At 38.2% G+C, this 23,908-nt stretch overlaps 1 protein-coding gene across 1 annotated transcript in view; it reads left to right on the top strand.

The window, feature by feature from the left end:
- Positions 1-23,908, top strand: part of NBEA (neurobeachin) — a 483,658-nt gene that overhangs the window by 72,484 nt on the left and 387,266 nt on the right. Inside the window, exons 14-23 of the mRNA XM_040991525.1 lie at positions 3,638-3,746; positions 5,038-5,119; positions 5,354-5,477; positions 6,189-6,381; positions 7,863-8,879; positions 10,502-10,719; positions 13,088-13,241; positions 17,973-17,981; positions 19,782-19,962; positions 22,079-22,209. Of these exons, the coding sequence (XP_040847459.1) occupies positions 3,638-3,746; positions 5,038-5,119; positions 5,354-5,477; positions 6,189-6,381; positions 7,863-8,879; positions 10,502-10,719; positions 13,088-13,241; positions 17,973-17,981; positions 19,782-19,962; positions 22,079-22,209 (2,218 nt within the window). The remainder of the gene's footprint in view (positions 1-3,637; positions 3,747-5,037; positions 5,120-5,353; positions 5,478-6,188; positions 6,382-7,862; positions 8,880-10,501; positions 10,720-13,087; positions 13,242-17,972; positions 17,982-19,781; positions 19,963-22,078; positions 22,210-23,908) is intronic.

The raw sequence follows: 23,908 nt of genomic DNA, 5'->3' as shown, positions 1-23,908 counted from the left end.
AGGACAGAGCCTGGGACTTGAACCCACATTTGGGTCTCCCATGTGGTTTCAGCGGTCCAAGCTTTGGATCCTCTTCCTCTGGTTTCCCAGGTGGGTTAACAGGGTGCTAGATTAGAAGTGGAACAGCTGTGACTCAAAGACGCAGCCATTCGGAATGCAAGCATTGAAGGTGGTGGCTTGAAACTGTACTACAATATGGCTCCTGGAAGTTTACTCATCCAATTTGGCAGAAATCCTCTTCAATGTTACACAAAGTGATTTGATTTTACATAATACTTTCCAGCTCCATCCATGTTACAAGATTCCATCCTTTCTGAGGCTGATTAGTGTTCCCTTGTGCTGTGTGTACCGCATCCGCTGCGGGTTTTTTTCTGTTTCTTAGATGTTGTAAATAGTAGGAGTACAGATGTCTTTTTGACAGGTTGATTTTATTTCCTTAGCTGTGTATCCACTGCTGGCTTTGCTGGATGACACGGTAGTTCTTTTTTTAGAGTTTTGAGGAATCTCTGTATTGCTTTCTAGCATGGTTGCACTAAGTTACATTACCACCAATGGGGTGCAAGGGTTCCCTGTTTTCCTCATTCTCATCAATACTTGTTTTGTTTTGTCTTTTGATAATAGCTGATCTAAGTAGATAGAATAAGGTGATTAACTCATTTTGGTTTTGATTTGCATATGATTATAACATAATCACATGTGCACAGAAATGGTGATCTCACAGAGCTTAAAAAATACAATAGCGGGATCCGGTGCTGTAACCTGGTGGCTAAATGCTTGCTTTACATCTGCAAGGATCCCATATTGGTGCTGGTTTGTATCTTAGCTGCTCCACTTCCCTTCCAGCTCCCTGCTTGTGGCCTGGAAAGCAGTAGAGGATGGCCCAAAGCTTTGGGAACCTGTGCCCACATGGGAGAGCTGGAGAAAGTTCCCTGGCTCCGGGCTTCCGGTTGGCTCAGTTTTGGTCTTACAGCCTTTTGGGAATGCAGTGTATGAATCAGTGTGTCAGTGCTCTTTCTCTCTGTCTCCTCCTCTCTGTGCACCTGCTTTTCCAGTTAAAAAGTAACAGCAGTTACCAGTGACTTGGGAAAGAAAAGTAGAGCAGGGGATGAAGAATTATTGGTGAATGGATACTAGGTTCCATCTCGATGGGTAGGAGTATGAAGTCCTGGGCTTCTATTGCACAGCAGGGAAACTGTAATTAATCTAAGTAAGATTTTTGGATATTTTTACCATCTAAAATATGTTAACTGCTCGAAGAAATACCTGATTTTTTGTTTTGTTTGTGTAGCTTGGACAGTATGCATATTTCCAAAGATCACTTTTTTCTCTATGTCATAATTTAAGAACAAATTTTAAAAAAGAGATAAGGAAGTTATACTAAAACCTGAGGTCTATTTTGGTTTATAGAGTAAGCAGGCTTATGCTGTTAATTTTTCCTACATTGTCTTAATGGGGACCTTTCCTGAACCACTGAGCTGGTTTTTCTCTTAGAGTCCTGTGGGAAACAAAGACATGTGATGACATTTGTCACTGTCTCTTGACTGCTGCGCAGCAGAATTTGTTGGTAAGCATTTTTTAAATGCAAACTGCAGGAGGAAGGTGACCTATTTCTGCCTTAGTGTTTATTCAGTGTTATTTAAGTTTACCACCCCTAACCTAAAACTAAGTGTTTGTGTAAGTATTTGCATTGGAGGAGATGATCTAGAGAGCATGAATTCCTTTGGTAGCTGAAGTGGAAACGGCATACTGAATAACCTGCTGCTCTAAGTTCCGTAAGGCCTACAGCAGACATAGCATTTACCAGTTAGCAAAGGCATGTCGGGCAGTTCGTGGACAATTGTCCCTTTACTGATTAGGAATAAATTAATGCCTCAACTGCCTTTTCTTCCATGTAGCTTGAATCGGGAAACACATCTTCCCCTCCTTAATCCTTTAATATCCATAAATCTCGTCTTTGAAAAAATAATGGTCAGTTTTGAAAAAAAAAAAAAGTGGCCAGTTAACCGTTTCCAGTCTTATGTAACTGTTTTTTCAAACCCAGCCACTGCACAAATGCCTGGATTCTCTTGTGTTTACGCAGTTTTGCTGTTTCTCTTTCTTGAGGGGGATTCAGTATGAAGATTGAGTGTCCCATGTCTTCAGTTACTGAGTGAAACTTGAAGTTTGAGGTTAAGAGAGAATTTCCCAGTGATACCCAAATAGATGCTTGGTCATTTGATTAGTATTAATTGAGGTAACAATAGTTAGATGAAAGAGTCAACTTATAGTCATTCAACAAACTAGTGTCATAGTCCTGTTTACTTAAGATCCAAATGGGTTTCCCCGGCAGGTGGTTTTCTTGCATGTAGGAATGTAGAGACCCAGGCAGTAATAACTGTGTGACTCCCTGGCTACTGCATACCTGGCTTGGGGAAACAGCATGGAAGATGTAATGAGTATCTTTTCATGGACCAATCCTAACAATAATATAAACCCTTTGTGTTCACATTTCATTGGCTCGAACTGAGTTATTTGACCATCTCTGTCTATAAAGGAAGCTAGAAATATAGAACAGCAGTGAACTCAGGAATTAAGGAAAACGTTTGTTAGTTATATAGTCCGTATCAAAATAACCAAGGCCAGACAGAGTAATAGAAAAATCCAGTACAGATAAGAGAGACTGAGGGTTTGGGAGCCAAGGAAATCCAGATCATGAATTTTAGGAAAGTACTAAAAATGAGAAGCATATAGGAATCCCCTGAGTTAAGTGTTTGGAGGGACCTCTACCTGGTACTTGTCAGATTGATAAGTCAATAGAAAAGCATTGAGGTTTGTTTTAAATCTGTGGGCAGATCATAAATACAACTAGTGATGAGGTGTAGAATTATTTTGTTCTATGACCCTTATTACAAATCACAGTATTCAGTTTTAATCATAATTTGAGATTCCTGATGTTAAGGTTTGTTAACACACTGTTTCACACCCAAGTGATATCCGAGTATGTGGTCTTGGGGCCTACGCTGAAACTCAAAGGGTTAATCGTCCGCCTGTGGTGCACTCATCCTATATGGATGCTGGTTCATGTCTTGGCTCGCTGCTTCCTATCCAGCTCCCTGCTCATAGCCTGGGAAAGCAGCAGAGAATGCCTGAAGTCCTTGGAACATGATGCCCGTGCGGGACATCGGAAGAAGCTCCTGGCTCCTGGCTTTGAATCAGCTCAGCTGTGGCTGTTGCAGCCACTTGGGGAGGGAATCACTGGATAGAAAACTTTCTCTCTGTCTCTCTTTCTCTTTCTAATAAAAGATAAATCTTTTAAAAATTATGTGGTCTGTTAGGGTTTGTGATTTTAGCACAGTAAAAATGACTCCTAAATACTCACTAGAAATTTGAAAATAGTAACTCAGCATTCATACGATATTACATGATTTGTGTTGTTCGCCTTTTAGGTTGTGTGATCTTGTGAGAACTGCTTAGGTGTTTTCATGTACTTTATAAGAAAGTTGTGTTTTAAACGATTGTTTCTTTGTGCAGATGGATGTTTGTAAAAATAATAACCTTAATGATATTATGCCTGCTTATAAATTGTTTCTTATCCCAAAATTATGTGATCAGAGAATCCATAATTTGTTTTGATTCTGTTTTTTCCCTCTTTCTTCAGGAGGAAAGTTGAAATTATGCACACACATAGTCTTTTCACACTTCTTGGAGAGAGGCTCATGCTGCATACAAACACTGTGACTGTTACAACGTACAACACACTTTATGAGGTAAAAGTACTGAGCGATGACCATCATAGGTGTGTACAGGGGAATGTTGATAGCCTGTGTCGTTGTGAGCAGTAATCAGCACAAACTGCTAAGAAAATCGAGCTAATGAAAGCAAGAACAATTTAAAAGTAAATATACACCATATATGGATATATTGGAGATTATTTTTAGTACAGGATTATTTCCTGCAAACTTTTTCTTTTTTCTTTTTAAAGATAATCCTGATGTTTTAAAAGGAAGCATTTCAGAGAGGTCGGGGTAGGGGCAGGCAGGGAGAAGACAGAGCTAGTTCTTCAATCCACTGGTCCATTCCCCAAGTGGCCTCAATGGCTAGGGCTGGGACAAGCCCAAGGTGGGGACCAGGAACTCCTCAGTGACCTGCATGGGTGGCAGGGGTGCAAATACTTGGACCATTTTCCATTGCCTTTCCAGGAACATTAGTAGAGTTTGGAAGTGAGCACCTGGGCCTTGAATTGATGTGCATAAGGAATGCAGGCGCTGTGGGCAGTGGCTTCACCTGCTCCGCCGCAAGGCCAGCCCGGATCTCCCGAGCCTGTCTGGAGTCCCATCTTTCCGTTAAAATATATCTACGTTCATATCTCCTTCTTCTCATCTCATTTTTCCTCTGCCTATTTATATATTCACATAGGTTCTTAATAATAGCCTGCTATGTTTTATTACTTAATAGGGCTTGCATTTATGTGTGTCTGGAACATTAACCAAGAAAATTGGTACTAGAAATATAGTTCCCCTAGCCAGTTCATTCCCACTTACTATCTCCAGAAATTTAGTAGTGTGGGCATATACTGCTCTTAGTAGATATTGAATCAAGTTTCCAAACGTATTTTTATGATTTAAAAAACACTTGCATTTGAATATGTTTTGAATCATTTTCATATAGGGCCTTGTTCAATTTACAGAAGGCTGTTGCAGGCAGGCAAGGCAGTTTTTATCCTCATTTTTAGGCAAAATAGGGACTTAAAAAGATGGCTGTGGCAGCTGTTGGTGCTGAGGTAAGTGGTGTTAGCTGTGCATTGATTGTTTTTGGTGAAGACGTTTTAACTGTTGTCCGTCAGGGAAGAGTATGACTTTGTTTTCCCTAAGTTGGTCTTTGCTTATTTTGAATTTTCCTATTTGTCCAATGATTTTTCTGGGCTCATAGTGAATTTATTAGAAAAATCCTGTAGAAAGCATTTTTATCTGATTTGAAACAATTTGACATGTTTGGTTGTTTCTATATTTGTAGTTATGATGTATTGGCTAAATTTAGCTAAAGTTCTTCATCTTTCAGATCTTGACAGAGCAAGTATGTACTCAAGTTGTACACAAACCACACCCGGAACCAGACTCCACGGTGAAAATTCAGAACCCAAGTGAGCAAGTGACAGTTCTGTATTCCGATTGGGTGGTTGCCTCGCAATGTGTGATCTAAGCCAAACTTATCCTAATTGCTTGAATCATGTTGTGATGTTTTACTAGTTCATAGTAACTATAACTCCCCTATCACAGCGCTAATGACTTAGTTGGAATCTGAGAAATGCTGTCTGAGCTGAACATTTACATGTGGTTGTGAATCTTTAAAGCAGTCTTTGTTCTTTTGCTTGTAGTGATTCTTAAGGTGGTGGCGACTTTGCTAAAAAACTCGACCCCCAGTGCAGAGCTGATGGAAGTGCGCCGGCTGTTTTTATCTGACATGATCAAGCTCTTCAGTAACAGCCGTGAGAATAGAAGGTAAACACTTGGAGTACTGCAACAAAATTTCATTCCACATGTAATCTTTTCTCTGTTCTTAATTTTCTTGCATTGCTAAATACTCTTAATCATTAGAAAAGGTATTGTGTGTTTTTGATTCATTTTGATTTCAGTAATCATTTTGATACTTCTATTTAATTGTGTTGCTATTATAGTTTAAATTATATGTTTATGGATATATATGTACATACATATACACAAACCCTAAATAAAAGACACTATCATTTTTGATACGTATCTGTTACCAATGATAATTTTATTGTAATTATATTGGATTTACCAATGGTTTTCTAGGCTTTTCCACTGTTTTTTTAGTGACTGAATTGCAATGCATTTTAAGCTGATTAGCCAGCACAGGGTTACAGTATGAGTGAGGCCATAAACTCAGTCCAGTGGGAAAGAGAACAATGCTGGATTTGTAATGTGTTAAGCATTTTGAGTGCTAAAAGTGATGAGAATGTGTAAACATTACTAAAGCTGTTGGAGGAAAGTTAGGAAGTAATTTGAATGATCATTAGACTTTCTGCAGGTTGAGCAGTATAGGAGGAAGGTCATTCTAGTTACAGAATACAGAATGTGCAGTGACTGTACGCCTTGTTCTGTCTGCGTCAGAATCCATTTTGACTGTTTCATCCAAATGACAAAATGATGAATTCCTGTTTGCGTTAAATGGATGTTTCTCCTTTCTAGATGTTTATTGCAGTGTTCAGTGTGGCAGGACTGGATGTTTTCTCTCGGCTATATCAATCCTAAAAATTCTGAGGAGCAGAAAATAACGGAGATGGTCTACAATATCTTCCGGATTCTTTTGTATCATGCAATAAAATATGAATGGGGAGGCTGGAGAGTCTGGGTGGACACGCTGTCCATAGCCCATTCCAAGGTAACATTTCCCTATGTGAGTTTGCCACTGGGTTAAATGGCTGCAATGCTCATCTGGCGCCATCTCGTGGGCATCTTAGGTTATGGCAGATTTCTTTTCCTGCCTTTCTATTTCCCTCCATCCTGATGGTTCAGGCTGTTGCAGCTCCAAAGTATCTTATAGCTGATGTAGGATACTTTAATTCAAACATAATAAATTATGAATTTTAGACCTCGAACTGCTCTGAGAACAGGAATGCTTTTCATTTTTTTGTTTTTATTACTTAGAGAGTGTAAATAAATTTCATGTAAGTCCCAATACAGATATGAGTGCTTTTAAAATCAAAACATGCTTGGTGTTTAAAAATATATATTTCACAACATAGTCTCTGAAAGACATGCTTTAAGACAGTTTTTAAGTAGTTAGAATTTTAAAAAAATTTATAGCCATACCATCATTGAGTTTTGTGCTTTTAGGAAATTCAGTGAATTCTTTTGAATAGTTAGAAAACTCATTTCAAAAGCATAGAGCGTTTGGGGGGTTATATCTTACGATACAACCACTCAGTTGTGTGTGAAAGCAGCTGTTGGACAATGTGAAATGGATGAGTGCAGTTATGTTCTAACAGAACTTTATTTACTCAAACATATGAGAAGTAGGTTTGACCTACGGGTTGCAGGTTGCTAATCTCTACTTTTTAGGTTTATTTTCTTCTGCTGTAAAACCAAGGGCGTTTGTATGCTGATAATTTCCAAAGGAAAGTCAACCTAAAGTTCTATTAGCCTATGATATAGATGTAAGTCAATATCTCCTGTGCCTACCAGGAAAGATTTGTGAATGCACATCTGTACAATTCTTTAGAAAAGACTTTTAGAAGAGCATCTATTTCTGTTACAAATTTACATTTTGTGATCAGGTGACAGTTCCCAGTTATCACACCTTAACACATTTGAAAATAGCAAAGGAAAGACTTTGGAGATGTTCATTCGAAAATATATCTCCTGATTGTATTTAAGCAATCCTATAAAAAAATCAAGTTTAAAAAAATCAAAGTAGACTATACAAGGATAAAACCGTGACGTTTTGACAGCTTACATGTGTATATATGTTTATAGACATAAGAATTTTTCTAGCCTCAGTTGTGAAGCACTCATGTGAGCAATCGAGATGAAAAATGATGCAGCAATAACTTTCGGTCACTGTGTATTAACTCCCAATTCTATCTTTTATTTCAAGTGAATATATAGAATTTAATTGGAATATTAGGTTTGCTTAGCATTGGAATAACTAGTTTTAGTTAGCCATGCATTAGAGTCTATATTTCGGTGACTTATGTAATAAGGCCTATATTTCTATACTGCAGGATTGGTTCCTGTCAGCAACATTAAACACATTGAAATCTTACATTACTGAGCACTTGGTGCTCTCATTACCATATTCTCTTTGTAATGATGTTTGTTCTTCCTGGCATGCTCAGAATGACTTGACGTTTTCTTTCCCAGGTCACCTATGAGGCGCACAAGGAATACCTAGCCAAGATGTATGAGGAGTATCAGCGGCAAGAGGAGGAGAACATCAAGAAGGGGAAGAAGGGCAACGTGAGCACCATCTCGGGTCTCTCCTCGCAGACCACAGGGGCGAAAGGAGGGATGGAAATTCGAGAGATAGAAGATCTTTCGCAAAGCCAGAGTCCAGAAAGTGAGACAGATTACCCTGTCAGCACAGACACTCGAGACCTGCTCATGTCAACGAAAGTGCCAGATGATATTCTTGGAAGTTCAGATAGACCAGGAAGTGGCGTGCACGTGGAAGTACATGACCTGTTAGTTGACATAAAAGCCGAGAAGGTGGAAGCCACAGAAGTCAAACTCGATGACATGGATTTATCCCCGGAAACTTTAGTAGGTGGAGAGAACGGGGCCCTCGTGGAGGTCGAATCCTTACTGGATAATGTGTACAGTGCTGCTGTTGAGAAACTGCAGAGCAACGTGCACGGAGGTGTTGGTCTCATTAAAAAAGATGAAGAGAAGGATAATGGTCCTTTGATTACGTTAGCGGATGAGAAGGAAGAACTTCCCAACAGCAGTACAGCCTTTCTTTTTGATAAAATACCCAAACAGGAAGATAAACTCCTACCTGAACTTTCCAGCAATCATATTATCCCGAACATTCAGGACACGCAGGTGCATCTTGGTGTCAGTGATGACCTTGGATTGCTTGCTCACATGACTGGTAGCGTAGATCTAACTTGTACATCAAGTATCATTGAAGAAAAGGACTTCAAAATCCATACAACTTCGGATGGCTTGAGCAATATTGCTGAAAGAGACTTAGCATCATCATCAAAGGGACTAGAATATGCTGAAATGACTGCTACGACTCTGGAAACTGAGTCTTCTGGTGGCAAAATTGTACCAAATATCGATGCCGGAAGTATAATTTCAGACACTGAGAGGTCTGATGATGGCAAAGAATCAGGAAAGGAAATCCGAAAAATCCAGACAACCACCACTACACAAGTAAGTTAGCTCGTGTGAGGTCTAGAAATAAAGGAAGGCCTGGAAATGCCTGCAGGAGAGTTGTCCGTAGCCATGCAGAGGGGCTTCTTACCGACCGCATCAGGTTGGAATGCAGTCAGGGCAAATTCATAGACTTAGTAGGGTGATGGTACACTCGTACATAAGACGTGTGAAGTGTGTGGATTGCGTCTCCCACTCCGCCACATTCTTCTGTGTAGCTGGGCTCTGCTTCTCTGGGCCTACAATGCAAGATATTGTAGAAGGTTGTGTCAGATGCAGATATGACATATATGACTACAAAATCTCTCCCACTTCCAGAATTTAGGAATCTGTGATTGCATTTACACATTGTGTACTAGAAATACTGATTCTCCATGCTTGCTTAATTTCACCTGTCCCGCTTAGGCCCGACTGTGCCCTGTGGGTTGTAGCAAAGAGGACTTGGAGCCTAGAAGGAAAGGGGGCTGGTGTTTATCAAGTGCCTACCATGTCCCAGGCACTGTGCTGTATGTTTTTAGAGTTTTAATCCTCACAAGAGCTCTGTGAGGTAGGTAATGTGGATGAGAGAATAGGAGTGATTAGCCGTGGAAATTTTCTCTAGATTCATGTAGGCAAGAATTTGTTTTGAAGCAATTAAAGGCTCTTGGGCCTGATGGGAGGGAAGGGTGGTGGTGTGATTTTGGTCTTCCTGGAGTAAGGTTGATTTGAGTCATGCTTGATGATATGGATTTTAATTATTGAGCTTTGATTTAGAACTACTTCCTTCCTTTCTGGGTTGGAAATAATGCCTAATGGTTAGGAATTTGAAAAATTATTGTAATACTGCAACCCTTAATTAGAACTTTCCCTTTCTTTGGGTGTCCCAGACATTTTTAATATCTTTAGAGATAAATTAGCATTGTTGCCATTACAGTGTGTTATAAGGAATAATGTATTACTTGCAAGTGTTTTTCCACACTGGTAAGAATTTTTAATACTACAAGTTATTTTTTTCTCCATTAACTGCCAATTTCCATTTTTGTGGCATTATACTGCAGTAATATTTGGTAGGGTTGAGAATACTGTATGAGGGGCAGATTTAAAATAGGAGAAAAGCACACGAATCACTAGGCTTGCTCTTTTTTTTTTTTTAACTTGGAGTTCATAGCTGTTTTTCTGGTTTGGTTTTTAAGTATCAAATCTGTGCAGTAGGTTTTAGGTTTTACCTCCCGCGTTCCGGTGAGGCTGCTGGTGTGGTGTTGTGGGTCCAGGCGGAAGGTGTCACATGCTCAGTGTGCTTCACGTCCCATGTGTCCACGTCAAGCAGGGAGTAACGTGGTCTAATGGGAAGAGCGTGCAGCAACGTGAAAAGCAGTTGGATTTCAACGTGGTCATTGATGCTAACCTTAGGGATTTGATTACCTTTCAGTGTTTAGCATTAGTGAAATAGAAGCGATAATAGTAGCTTTTCCAAGCGCCAGAGTTATCCTGGGCAGGGATCGTGGGTGCACAATCTTTGTCAGCTAAACCGACCGGCTGAAGTCCCGGGTGGAAGCTTTAGTGACTCAGTTACTTTGCTGTGCTCACTACGTTCATTTAGACTTTCTCTTTGTCTTCCACGTGTTCACGTGTTTTTTCTTTAGGCTGTGCAGGGTCGGTCCATCACCCAACAAGACCGAGATCTTCGCGTGGATTTAGGTTTTCGAGGCATGCCGATGACCGAAGAACAGAGGCGCCAGTTCAGCCCAGGCCCGCGCACCACGATGTTCCGGATCCCTGAGTTTAAATGGTCCCCGATGCACCAGCGGCTGCTCACCGACCTGCTGTTTGCCTTAGAAACTGATGTACATGTGTGGAGGAGGTAGAAAATTCTTTTCTGTAAATAAGACAGCATTCACTTAAGAAGGAGCATTCTAACCTGCTAGCATCAAATGATTAACCAGTATTTATACCTTTGATTAAAATTCATCAGTTAAATATCTTGAAAATACGTAAATATTCCATATTTGATGAAGGTCTGTTTCCACGGGGCTGGAAGGCCAGAGCGCTCAGCAGTAGGGATTCCCACGCAGCTAGCAGCATGTGCAAAGTGAACACCCAAACCTAGCACTGCCTCTTCTTATAAAGGTCCAGTAGGAAGAGAACACCTGTGGTTTAAAGGAATTTCCACATTTCTCTCATTTCCTGGTGACATTAACACCATGTACTAAGTTTATTCTTGGCAATAAGATTATAAAACTTTGCGGTAAAATAAGATTTAAAAGCACCATAAAAATACATGCTTTTACAACCTAATACTATTTTAGCAGTTTATGTAAATTAAAATGTTATCTTAATTTTAGCATTTTTTTAAGATTTATATTTCTTTTTATTGGAAAGGCAGATATACAGAGAGGAGGAGAGACAGAGAGGAAGATCTTCCGTCCAATGGTTCACTCCCCAAGTGGCCGCAATGGCTGGAGCTGAGCCAGTTCGAAGCCAGGAGCTCTTCCAGTTGTCGTGGGTGCAGGGTCCCAAGGCTTTGGGCATCCTCCACTGCTTTCCCAGGCCACAGGCAGTGGGGCAGTGGGGCTGCCAGGATACGAACTGGTGCTCATATGGGATCCTGGCGCATTTAAGGCGAGAACTTTAACCACTATGCTATCGCGCTGGGCCCAATTTTAGCATTCAAATAACAACTATGTAAAAAATGGATCAGTTCTGAGTGCCTTATTTACAATGCATGACTGTGGTTAGGAAATGATGGTCTGACTGCCAGTTGCACACACTTGACATTTTTGGATCTCAAAATGGTTTCTCTCTCCTTAGAACTTGGGTTTTTAGGATTTGGGGTGGTTCGAGTTTCTAGCAGCAAACTGAACAGCAACAACCAGGACCTGGTGGAATTAGAAGGCGGGGACTCTGCTTCCTCCTCAAGCCCGCCCACCACTACTTGGTTTTTTTTTTTTTTTGCTTCTCTTATTCTTATTGTCTTAAATCTTTTTTTCCCTCAAAAGTAAACCCACGAAAAGTTTCTCTCTTGTGTGTGGTAGGCCAGTAGAATCACACGGGCATTTTTAAATGAATAACCAAAAAGGTAACTGTGATGACCGTGAGCGGCATGTCCAGTGCTGGCCCCTCAGCCCTGCCCGGCGGGGAGCCCACCCAGCCGCACAGGCGCGCTGTCAGGAGGGGGTGCCCCGACAAGGCAGGGGCCAGCGAGCTCCTCCAGGAAAGCTTTGCCTTTGAGTTTGCTTCACCAATTTATTCTTAGGCTGCTTAATTATTTTCATTGTTGATGTTACGTGCTAACCTACCGAGCAATAACAGCTGGTTAAATTGAAGTGGCATCTAGTATATTGCCATTAACACTGAAGTCAGCGTGTGCAGATGATGAAATTTGCTAGTTACAGCCCTTTGTCACCTCCGAGTAAGGAAGACACAGCTTGCCTTCCTTCCGCTTAACTGTGTCTTCTCATGGAAATTTCATGGAATTTCATGGAATTTCTTTTCAGGAATTTCATGGAAACTCCTGAAATTCCCTAGGCAATTATATAGAATTTCGTTTGTATAATTCTTAATTTTGAGGAAAGAGAAACCAGTGTGATATCTAAGATGCAACAGCACTTTATAGCTCTAAAGGAAAAAAGTTACTCACCTGAGTTTGATCATGAAGTACTGTCTCTTCCAGTTTCTGTGCTTTAGTGACAGCAAGCTGAAGTTGTGTATTCCCTCAGACGTGCGCATGCTCCATGTCGGAAAGCCGTGCTGTTGGCCTGAGACAGAATTCCTTCTCCGCTCAGCAAGTGTCTGAGTGTCGCACGGCACGGCTGTCACCTCTGTGGCCGGCCTAGGGATGGCCCTGTGAGCAAACCAAACAAGAAAAACTCAGTGAGCCTTCTGATTGTTTTGCCTTTGGCAGAGAAACGCCACCTTTGGCAAAATATAGTTTTACCCAAAACCATTGACCTAGTTATATGTAGAGTCTAGTTAATACTGTATTTTTTCAGGCAGGGTCAAATAATGAATTAACACATTTGCATATATAGACTCCTGCACAGGTGAAGGAGAGTTTCTGGTACTGTGAATTTCAACTGTATATTCTTTTATAAAAAAGTGCATTATGAATTTGTTTCCTATTCTCAGTAGTCTATAATTTTTTAATTTAATAATGTTATTCTCAGCAATGTCTAAACACTTTTTTTAGCCAAGGAAATGTTCACCTGTGTTTTATTTTTCTGCTGTTTTAGCCATTCTACAAAGTCGGTAATGGATTTTGTCAATAGTAATGAAAATATTATTTTTGTACATAACACAATTCACCTCATTTCCCAAATGGTAGACAACATCATCATTGCTTGTGGAGGAATTTTACCTTTGCTCTCTGCTGCTACATCACCAACTGTAAGTACTTTGCCTCCATCTAGTGGTTACCATTTGTAATTACATGAGTTGAGCATTTTAGTGGCTTAAAATAGGTATATGTTAACAAGTTCTTCTTGGGAGGAGAGAAGGGGAGGTGAAGAGGGGAAATCCCTCTGCCTACAAAACTGTGTTATGGAGAATAATAACAATAAAAAATGCAAAACACAAGCAAAAAAATTAAAACACGTTCTCCTATGATAACTTTTAACAATTTAAATTTATATTCTATATCATTTATTAGTTTGGGGTTCTAGCCTTCTGTATTTAGGACAATATTCTTATGATAATTCTGATGAATACTTCTTGACAAGTGCCATAATTATAAATGATTTAGCTTTCTTTTTCTGTATATCATATATGAAACTCTGCAAGTCTATAGCACAAGATCATTTTACTTAAAACTCTTATAATTTGATTATGTTTTCTAGTATAGTACTTGTTTAATGGACTAGATGTGTCTCTGTTTCTCTATAAAACAACAATGTATTGATGCAGTACGTTTGAAAAGCATTTAATTTATGTGTGTAGCTTTAAAATATAGGCAATCAGTGTTAGCCTTGTATTTGAGTTGCCATTTGAAAGTGTCTCAGATGTGTTACTCTGACTGCCTGTGCGGACCAGACAGAAGACAGAAACTGGGCTTTCTGCATGAGCTGTGTTCTCGATGCCATGTGGGAGCCTAGTCCTGACACCAGAGACACCGCTACCCCAGAACAAAGCCTTGGCATCATTCAGCTGCCTAATGTTTGCTGAGAAAGCACTTGTAAACCGACCTCTGATCTGCCACTAACCTTTCCCTGCATGGCTCTCTTTCCTTTCGACCACACAGCGGCCACACTGCAACCTTAACAGAGTCTTTGCTCATATGCCTTCTCCAGGCATGTGCACATCTGTTTCATCCATGAAATAGCTCAAGTCCATAAAGGCAGGCAGGATGGTTGTAGGGGGAGGAGTGTGCAGTAGCAGAGGTCCCCCTTAGGAGCCGGGCGGTCATGGCGTGTGAAGCCTGCAGGTGTCCTGAGTTCAGACACCACGGCTCCTCTTCCGTCTGCACTGACGTCAGTGCTTTGGGGTTGTGTATTCAGACAGGGAGGGCTGTCTTTATTTCTACACAATCAATACTGTATCAGCAAGTATTCTCTGTGACATTTGAATTATGTAAGTTTTGCTTTCTGTCTTACCACTTATCATCAGTCATCAAGAGGTTTAAGGCAGTTGCATTTACACTTGGTATTAGCCAAAACACTGATGAGTGACTGATATTCCCTTTACAATATAATATTAAGTGTGTTAAAATTATTCAGAACGAAAATTATCTGTAGCATATACAGTTTAGTTTTAAGATTAAAATCTACTAAGGTGTGGAATGTTCAGACTTCTGAAGTATTTTTCTAAGTTTTAAAGCCAAAAGATGTCTAAATATCAGTAAGGAAAGATATTTCTATATTCTTCATCATCTAACTTGGTTATCTTTTCACAACGAATGTACAGTAGATATGCTGACATTTGGCAAGTTCATTTCCCAAATTTTTACCAATGTCAGTTTCCAGTTATAGTTTGAAATTTTTAACTACTCCTTGCCTACCCCCATTTTTCAGCACATGTAGGAATTCACTGAACTGTGGCAGCTGCTGCTTATTCTTCCGGCTGCATTGTTCTGTGATCTTGCCCCAGTCCTGGGTTGTATGTGTACCCTGCATGTAAGAAGCAGCCTGAACCTTCCCCCGTTAAGCCGCGGTGGTCAGTGCTGCCTGTCAAGTGCCGCTTCTCCTTACTGCATTGCACGATACTCCAACTACAAGTTGTAGGAGAGGCCCAAGTTTGGAAGGAGGAACCTAGAGAAAGAAGGACATTAGAACTGAAAATATTTTTAAATTTAAACTGTAAAAAATTGAAAGAGAATTATAGCAGAGATAAGACAGTGACAAAACATTGGCAATAGGCAGTTTTCCAAAGGGAGGTAACTGCTTGTGTCATGCTTTCAAAGTTTCCATCCTAGGTTAAGATGGAAAGGTCACTTTTGAGTCATCTTGTTTTAGATTTATGAAATTGGTTCAGAAATTTCATCTATGTGGTTGTAAATTTTATTAATATATAGGATTAATGATGCCTGATGGTGGTTGCCAGACTTTTTTTGCATAGGGTCAAATAGTAACTATTTCAGGGTTCTGATGTTTGTCCAAATTATTTATCGTTTTTGTTGTAAAAAGATGTCTCAACACAGACACAAGCAGGCATGTGTTTCAGTGTAACTCCATTCTTAAATCGGGCACTGAGACAACTGTATCCTCTGGGCCAGAGTTTGCTGACCGTTGTCTTAAGGTATATTCCAGGTAGAATATAAATGGCATACTCTAGGGATTTAATGTGAAAACTTTATTATTACTTCTTGCAGATATTGAAAATAAAACAGAGCTTAGGAAAAATTCATTGCTTCCTATTACTCAAGAACTTTGAATTTGAACATGGAATTTTTAAAAACAGTTTGAAGATTGGTCATTGTGTGCTATAAGAAGATATGCATATTTTTGCACTCAGCCAAATGCCTTTAACATTTCTAATGTGGAGCAGCAGTGCATTGCGCAGTGAAAGTAGGACATTAGTACTCTCTATAGTTCCCCACTTTAGCTGTAATGACACAGAACTTAAGCCAGGAATATGTCTTCTCATTTCTCAGAATAAGTGTAGATCTCAGAGAATTGACAGCTTTTCATAAAAAAATAAACTTGTTTCTCAGTGTCAACAAGATTCAAATATAACCCTTACTGAAATCACTGCGAAAGGTTTTAGCATAAGACATGTCTGACCTTTAACCTTGGCCTGAAAACATTCATTCGATATGGCCTCAACTTTATCTCATTTATTAAGTGGTAGTAATTATTCTTAGACCAGGGTTAATATTTGAAACTTCAATAGGATGGTATACTTAAAGTGCACTGCGCGCATGGGGGGCTGCTGGGAGTTCTCTCTCTGAGTTCCCTTCGGAGCTGCTGAGTCAGTGATGGGCTCAGACACCTGTGCTGGTAGATGTCTGTGGGTAGAGTGTTTTTGCATCTTCAGCCTGCTATATTTGAAACCCTGAAGTTCAGAATATTAAAGATAAATGCAGTTATCAGGAAGGATTCATTTTGGTATTGAAAACCTAAGGTATTATAGTCTTTTTATCTACTGTTCCATGAAAGTAGCCAACGATGGGCTCTCTCTTTTCCCTAGAACCTTAGGAAAATTCAACAAAAATGAACCAAAAATACACACACACACACACACGCACACGAAATAGCAATCATGTAGTGCTACTGTAGTGGTTTCATCATGAAAGATAATTTTAACCTGTTCATATTAATCCTGCCTGTAGGAAGATATTTTGATGGAAACGTAATGCACAGGAGAATATAGCCATGCGTTCTTTTGATCACAAATACTTTGAACTTGGTATTGTAGGCCCAGCAGCTCGTCATTGGCGTTTCAGCTTTCCCAGACTATTGACAATCATAGGCATCATGGGAGACAGATTACATAGTAAACTTCTAAATTTAATAATTTTAATTTTAGTAATCAGGAAAAATAGACTTATTAATGTGCATTTTTATCCATCTTCAATTTAGGAAAGTAGTATTGCTTTTGTTTTTGTTATCATGACTAGCCAGTCAGATCTTCTGTTGTAATCATCTATCGTATTATGCGAGAGGGTCCTAAGTGGCAATGAAGGACTGGTGAGGAGAACGGAAAGAAGCAAAGCGTATGGGCTGAGCGGCAGTTGTTCAGCCATTTGATGCGCTTCTCCGTTTAAGTCCGCCATCCGCAGCACTGAACGCTTAAAAGTTAATTCAGTGTCCTGTATGTTTCCATTTCCTTTCTCTCAGAAAAACAGTCATCGACACTTGTGGTTTTCCTAATAGTTTCATAATCACAAGAAAAAAACCCAGTATTTTCCTTTTGTTGTCTAAAAGTCATGGCAAGCTTAATTTTTCCTTTTCATAATCAGAATGTACAGTCAGTAATAAAAATTATTAATAAAAGATTTGATTTTGTGTATAATGTTTGATAGTAGTTTAGTATTCCCAGAATGCTTTTACTTTTATGTTTTCCAATTGATGCATTATAGAAAAAGCATATTTTGAAATTTAACACACATTGTCAGAAATTAGAAAATGGACCGTCAGTGATTATTATTGTGAAAATCCTGTTCAAGGCTTTTATATAATGTACATTGTCTCAACTACTGAATTATTCTCTGCGTACACAAACTTCATGGATTGCATTAGTAAGTTTTTTGTAGCCTGGGAAAGTAGGTTTCAAGTTGTCGTTACTCAGATTTCCTTACTCGTTCTGGGAATGTTGATGTCTAAAAAGGTTATCAGTGTTTGAGGAAACAAGTGATATTTCATATCAAATTCTAAAAGGTTGGTATAAATAGTTTCTGGAGTTATTATGACTGAATTGGTTCTGAAGTAGGGATTTTTCAGATATTGTAATTATTTTTAATTAAAACTTATAATCATCTGGTAGGAAAACATTTGTTTTATAAATATGAATCTGTATAACCAATAAAATGAATAGCTCTTCTGAGAGTTTCGCTTTTGATAAGAATCAAATATAATTTTAAATATTTTATGTTTTGATTTTGCATTGTATTTTCATTTAATTTTAATAATTTCCTTTTCTTGTACTTTTTTGGTCTGTTGTCTGTTTTGTCTAATGCATGTCCAGGGTTCTAAGGTTAGTATTACTTCTGCAGTAATTTTCAGGTTTTCAGTTTAAAATTTTATTTTTTACTTATTTATAAAATTTTTGACTTGGTTGAATTTTTAGTTTCCATATCATTTTTAACATTAGCATATGTACTGTATATTTAAAAATTTCATTAAAAATTTTATTCTAATGCATTGATGGATTACTTTTATTACTCATAATTTCTACACTATTATAGTGAAAGTGGTATTGTTACAGTTATGTATTAAATCAGATTTTTAACTAATATCAAGCAATAGGTATTGGATAAAATAAGATTTTTATATCAGTTGCATCTTACTTTTAGTTTAAGCCCAGTTTATGTAACATTTCAACATGTATGTAAGATGATTTTATATAGAATATAAAATTTATTGAATTTTAGGTTATATTAATAATTATTTTCATTTGAAAATTTTGTTTTGGTCAGAAACATGTTTATAAATCTGTGAGCACATTAGTAATGTTTAAAATTTCTACTAACTAATTCATTTTGAAATAAAAATATACCATGAAGATTCGAAGTTTAGACTATGAAGCACTGAAAAAGTCATTAATTTAAAAAATGAGGTAGATGCCTTATAATTGCTATTTAAAGTAATGAGGGACATCTCAGACAATAGTGGACACACGAAATTCTGATATTTTGAGAAGTTCTTGAGCAATAACCAGATCTGTCATTACATCAGAGAACTTTAATTGAAAACTGTGATTGAAAAAGAACTTTTTTTAATAGACCAGTGTGTGGAGGCTACAGATTTTTAAATCCATGCAATGAAATTATGTTTTGTATACAGTTCTTGGAAATAAAGAATTTGCTTGTATATTCCAGTTATGGATTAACCATTTCTTTAGGCAGTGATTGCTGAATTTGTAAATGACTGATTCAAACAAGCTTATATAGTTCCAAGTACAATTTGGAAAGAGTTGCTGTAACCCCAATTTGGATGATAAGTCAGAAAAAGATGTCCGTATTTTGTATCTTAGAAATCAGTGTAGCTGCGTAATGCATGCGCTAGGTGCGTCTGGTGTTCGTTACATACCATATACGCAAGAAGTGTGGAGGCTTTTCAAATTAGTGTTTTCCATTTCTCTGTAATATTGCTGCTTAATGCAAACAGAGACAAGTTTAGAGAGAATAATGGATGAAGCAGTGTCAAAATGGAACACTAAATAGGAACAGAAACCCATTTCATGTATTCCTGACTATTTTTTTAGTCAAGTGGTATGGTTATGACAAATATACCCATTTTTCAAAAAATTAGAAAGATAATTTGTTATAAAATTTTTTCTCTGTGTTTTGAAGCGCTGAGAAAATGAGCCCTTGCTATAAAGAGCAAAAATGATTAAATTGTTTTGTAATAAATATTGAAAAATAAGAATTATTGCTATTGACATATAGCTACAAAGATGTACATTGAAGAATTAGAATACTTTATTATATTCCTGAAAGCAGAAAATTAGACTTTATCATAGGCCATAGTTTAGTGCAAATTAACCTGTAAATATTTTTGTAAAATGATCTGAAAGTTAAAATGTAGTTATTTTTTACAACTAATGATGTTCAAAACTAACACTGATTTTAAAATGGACCTTTGTTTTATTCAGCATAAATGATAGATAAGCTAACCAAATTTGTTAACCAGTTCTTGTGCTAGATAGACAATTTATACTTTGATTTACATAATATGCTAAGTATACTAAACCTCTGTTCACCTGCGGAACATATTGCTTGTATATTTTGTTTCTAAATTTAAAACAAGGCTTAACTTTTCTACTTTTTTAAAGACGGAGTTGGAAAATATTGAAGTCACCCAAGGCATGTCGGCCGAGACGGCGGTCACGTTCCTCAGCCGGCTCATGGCCATGGTGGACGTGCTTGTGTTCGCCAGCTCTCTGAATTTTAGTGAGATTGAAGCAGAGAAGAACATGTCCTCCGGAGGCCTCATGCGGCAGTGCCTAAGGCTGGGTAAGTCCTGCAATACCAGCTGAACACAGTAAACACTCACGTCCACACTGGTGTCATAAAACCCTGTGGACCATAAATTACGGAGCCTATATGTTGGTGATTATATAATAAACTAGGTATCTTGTAAATTCAATTTTAAAGTATTATGATTTCAGCCTGAGGAGTTCACAGCATTGATTCATTTTTAATCTTTTTTAAAGTTTTTTTTTTTTATTTGAAATAATTACAGGGAGATGGGGAGAGGGACAGAAATCCTCCATGTGCTAATTCCTTCCCCATATGGCTGCAACAGCCACAGGCCAGAAACTTCACCCGAGTCTCCCGTGTGAATGGGAGTTTAAGTCACCCTCAGCTGCTTTCTTAACCTGTTAGCAGTTGGAACACAAAAGGCATGCCAGTGTTGCAGGTGGCAGCTTAATGTACTATGCCGCAACAGCAACCCTGCTTTAGTGGTGTATACAGTAGAGGATGTTGTATTTGGAGTTCTTTGAAAAATCAGACTATCATTTTTTTAAAAAATTATTTCAGTACAAACCCATTTATGAATCCAATTTTATGATGATATTGTCTAGGATATGCCAACATATTAGAAAATAAATAGCACATTCTTAGTATTAGAAAAAATTTTAATATATTAATCTCATTTTTAAGCAAATGTCTCTGATCTACATTACTGTATCTTTGTTGTTTAACTTTTGTCTTATGAAATGATTGCTCTGAGTTTTCCTAACTTTTAAAAAGTATCAAAAAACAAAGAGTAGGTTTCATCTTGCCACTCTTAACCAAAGTCCTCAGTCCTCCATTGAGTCAGAAACAACATGGGGAGTTTGCGTAGCCATATGGTTATGGAATAAAAGTGTACATATCAATATATATCAGAAACTGCCTCCCCTATCTCGTGTCTGTTTTATATCCTGCTCATGCTCTGAGGCAAGTATGGGAAGAACAGCTTGCTGATTCCTTTGAAGTCTTAATGGTGTACATAAATTTTCCCTTTAAGGGATACCAGAGGTAAGAACGGTTCCTGAATAAAAGCTCATGCAGAACCAGTAAGCGTGTTCTGTGCTAAAATACCATTAGAACACAAGCTGTGGGGAGCGATGGCCACACCAGAATCGCTTTGGCAGCAAAGTATTGTGGGTTCATTTACTCTGAATGGTCAGGCACATTTCCGTTGATAATTTAGTTATAGCTTCCATATAGAACTTTGTATAAGTGAGGTGTATTTCTGAAACTTCCTCAGTAACTTTAGAAGTCAGCATTCTTTGCACTTTTTACTAATTCAGACCTTAACTGATGAATGACCTAGCAGATTTAGTTGTTGTATCACCACAGGAAACTTTTCTAAATGAATTGATGATAAAACAAACGCACGTTTCATATATTGTTTCAAAGCAGCCTTGTAGCGATATGTTCATCCTCACTTTACATATGAAGGAGCTGAGGTGCTGGCAGTTTAGGTGGCCCGGGATCACACACCTCATGAAGGAACCAGCCAGGACTTACGTTCTGCCGATCTAAACAGTCTGTACTTTTTCTATCACAACTATCTGAAATACTATTTAGTATATAGCTTTACTATTTATAAAATATGCGAGCAGATGAAATTTAGCACTTGGGGTGTGGCTTTTTGGCAAAAGCCCGTGGACTTTCCCCTCTACGGAGAAAGGTGCGCAGCGCGTTTGTGATCTGTGACTCGTGTCGCTCTTCACGATCGCTGAGCTGGGCGTCTGCACCCAGCCTCGTCACCAGGATGGTCCAAAGCACATGCCTCTTTTCATACAATTTCTCATCTTAAAGTAATCACTGATCTGTAGACTGGACTTGTGAAGGAGCGAGGGTAATGGCATAGGGAGATTACATTGAGAGCTTCAGAGAGCTTTCTGTATTGTTTCATCAGCTGGCTATTAGAATCTAGATAGATTGGCCTTACTTTTTCATTTCATATGCATTTATGTGTACTTTTCATGATGTATATCATAATTTTAAACATTTAGCAATCTAATTAATTTAAAGCATACTGCTGACTGTAGTAAGGATAAGAAAGCAACAACTGGCATTTACAATACATCAGAATCATCCATATATATGAATATGCTTTTGATGTTTTATCTAGTATGTTGTGTTGCTGTAAGAAACTGTTTAGAATGTCGACAAAGACAGAGGGACAGGGGGAGCAAATCTTCCCATGCAAGCAGTAAACCTCAAGAAGTGCCCCAAAGTGTGACTGCCACGGCAGCTTCAAAGGTAATGACTATTTTCTACGTTAAATGTAATTTACCATAAAATGTTACTTCTTTATGAGCACAAAGGTGTGTGGTATTGCTTATTAGTGGCAAGCAAGGTTTTTTGCGATTAGGCAGCTCTGTTCTCTGTTACTAACTTCCTCAGTTTGTGTCACCAAGATTAGCTACTGTCACTGTGGGATCTGTGTTTTTGTTTAGTAAATGAAAACCCAATGTAAGTAATGATTTCTATTTTGTTCTTATAAGCGTTACATTAGTGCATACTATGGATATAATAAGTTCTCAGTTATTTTGTTCTAATGGTTCCATTCATGTTCATGGTGTCCAGTGTATGAATAATTCCCTTTTTAAATGAATCTGCTTTTGTGGATATGTGTCACAGTTACCAGAAATCTCTTAAGTACTCAGTAAATAAATGAATAGTACGTAGTATTATGGAATGTAGCAGTAAGTCGCATTCTAAACTAAATTTGTGTTTAAATCTAACCTTTGGACACCACATAGAGTTTTATTGACGTGACTTTTGTGGTAAGCTGTGGATGGTCTTTGCTTACCTCGTCCCAACTCGGACATGTTTACCATTTACAACACCTTAGTCATCCTGTAGACTAAATTCTGTGCATTCACAGTTTATTCAGTATTCCTCATACTTATACTTAGTTTCCTGTCTGTTAAATGGTCAGATTATTTTTTTATTTAGCTAAAATCTGTTCAACTCTTAGGTTCAGTTTAGCTATTATACCATACCACTATTCCAGTCTAGACTAATTTCCTCTCGTTTCCATAAATGTCTACATATCCCTTGTCACTATACTGGTAACTATTTGTTCAATATTGATGCAGTGCTATTTTGCTTAGTAATTGAAAGCATGGAGTAGAAAATCTAATTCATTTTAAAACTTTTCATGCTTTAACATTCTGTAATTTTTTCTTTTTCTTTTTTATGTCTTATCTAAAATGCATATTTGGAAAGTTTGGAAAAAATTAAGATGTTATTTAGCTTAAGAATTTAGAAGTTATCTAAAAATCCTCAGGTCATTTCTTAGTATCAAAAGTATGCCAGTTTTTTCTTCTGAATGTCTTACACATTTAAAGAGGTAATTATAATAAGTCTCCCACATTTTAATACAGAAATTTTTTTGAATTAACCCTCAACTCAGCACCAAATAATGCAGTTCTGTTTTCTCAGACAAAGGATATTGGAAAATTGTGTTTCATTAATCTGTATATCTCTTAATATTTCTTTATCATTTTCCAAAGCAGTCACAGTTTTCCCACATCTCCCACTCACGTGTCTGCGTGTTGATTGTAAGCGTGTAATGTGCCTGTGAGTCCTCGGCAGTGTGTCACGTGGGGTCATCCAGACTGTCAGCCGGGCAGCAGGATCAACTCTGCGTTTTTGCAGCTTTTTGCTGGAGTCCTTTGTTCCTCTTGTTTCAGATCCTAACCTGTCCTTCCCTTCCTGAGAATGTTGACTTGTGTGGTTTTCAAACGCTCACCCACATATTTGTTAAATCTGTTGATATCTTGTAGCCTTTCTTCGGTACTACATTAAGGGAAAAATTCATGAAATGCTTCAAGCCTATGCTGTTTTAGCACTCACAGGAGTCCACTGGTCCCTGTTGAGGAGGTGAAGTGTAAACATGTCAGCAGTAACGTGCAGGACCGTTCCCTGAGGACACTGTCCACACTTGTACATC

This window comes from Ochotona curzoniae, unplaced genomic scaffold (genome assembly GCF_017591425.1).
Source record: "Ochotona curzoniae isolate NIBS_2020 unplaced genomic scaffold, NIBS_Ocur_1.0 contig_64, whole genome shotgun sequence".
Lineage (NCBI taxonomy): Eukaryota > Metazoa > Chordata > Mammalia > Lagomorpha > Ochotonidae > Ochotona > Ochotona curzoniae.
Note: the sequence above shows the minus strand (reverse complement) of the source record. Positions and strands in the feature narration are given on the sequence as shown.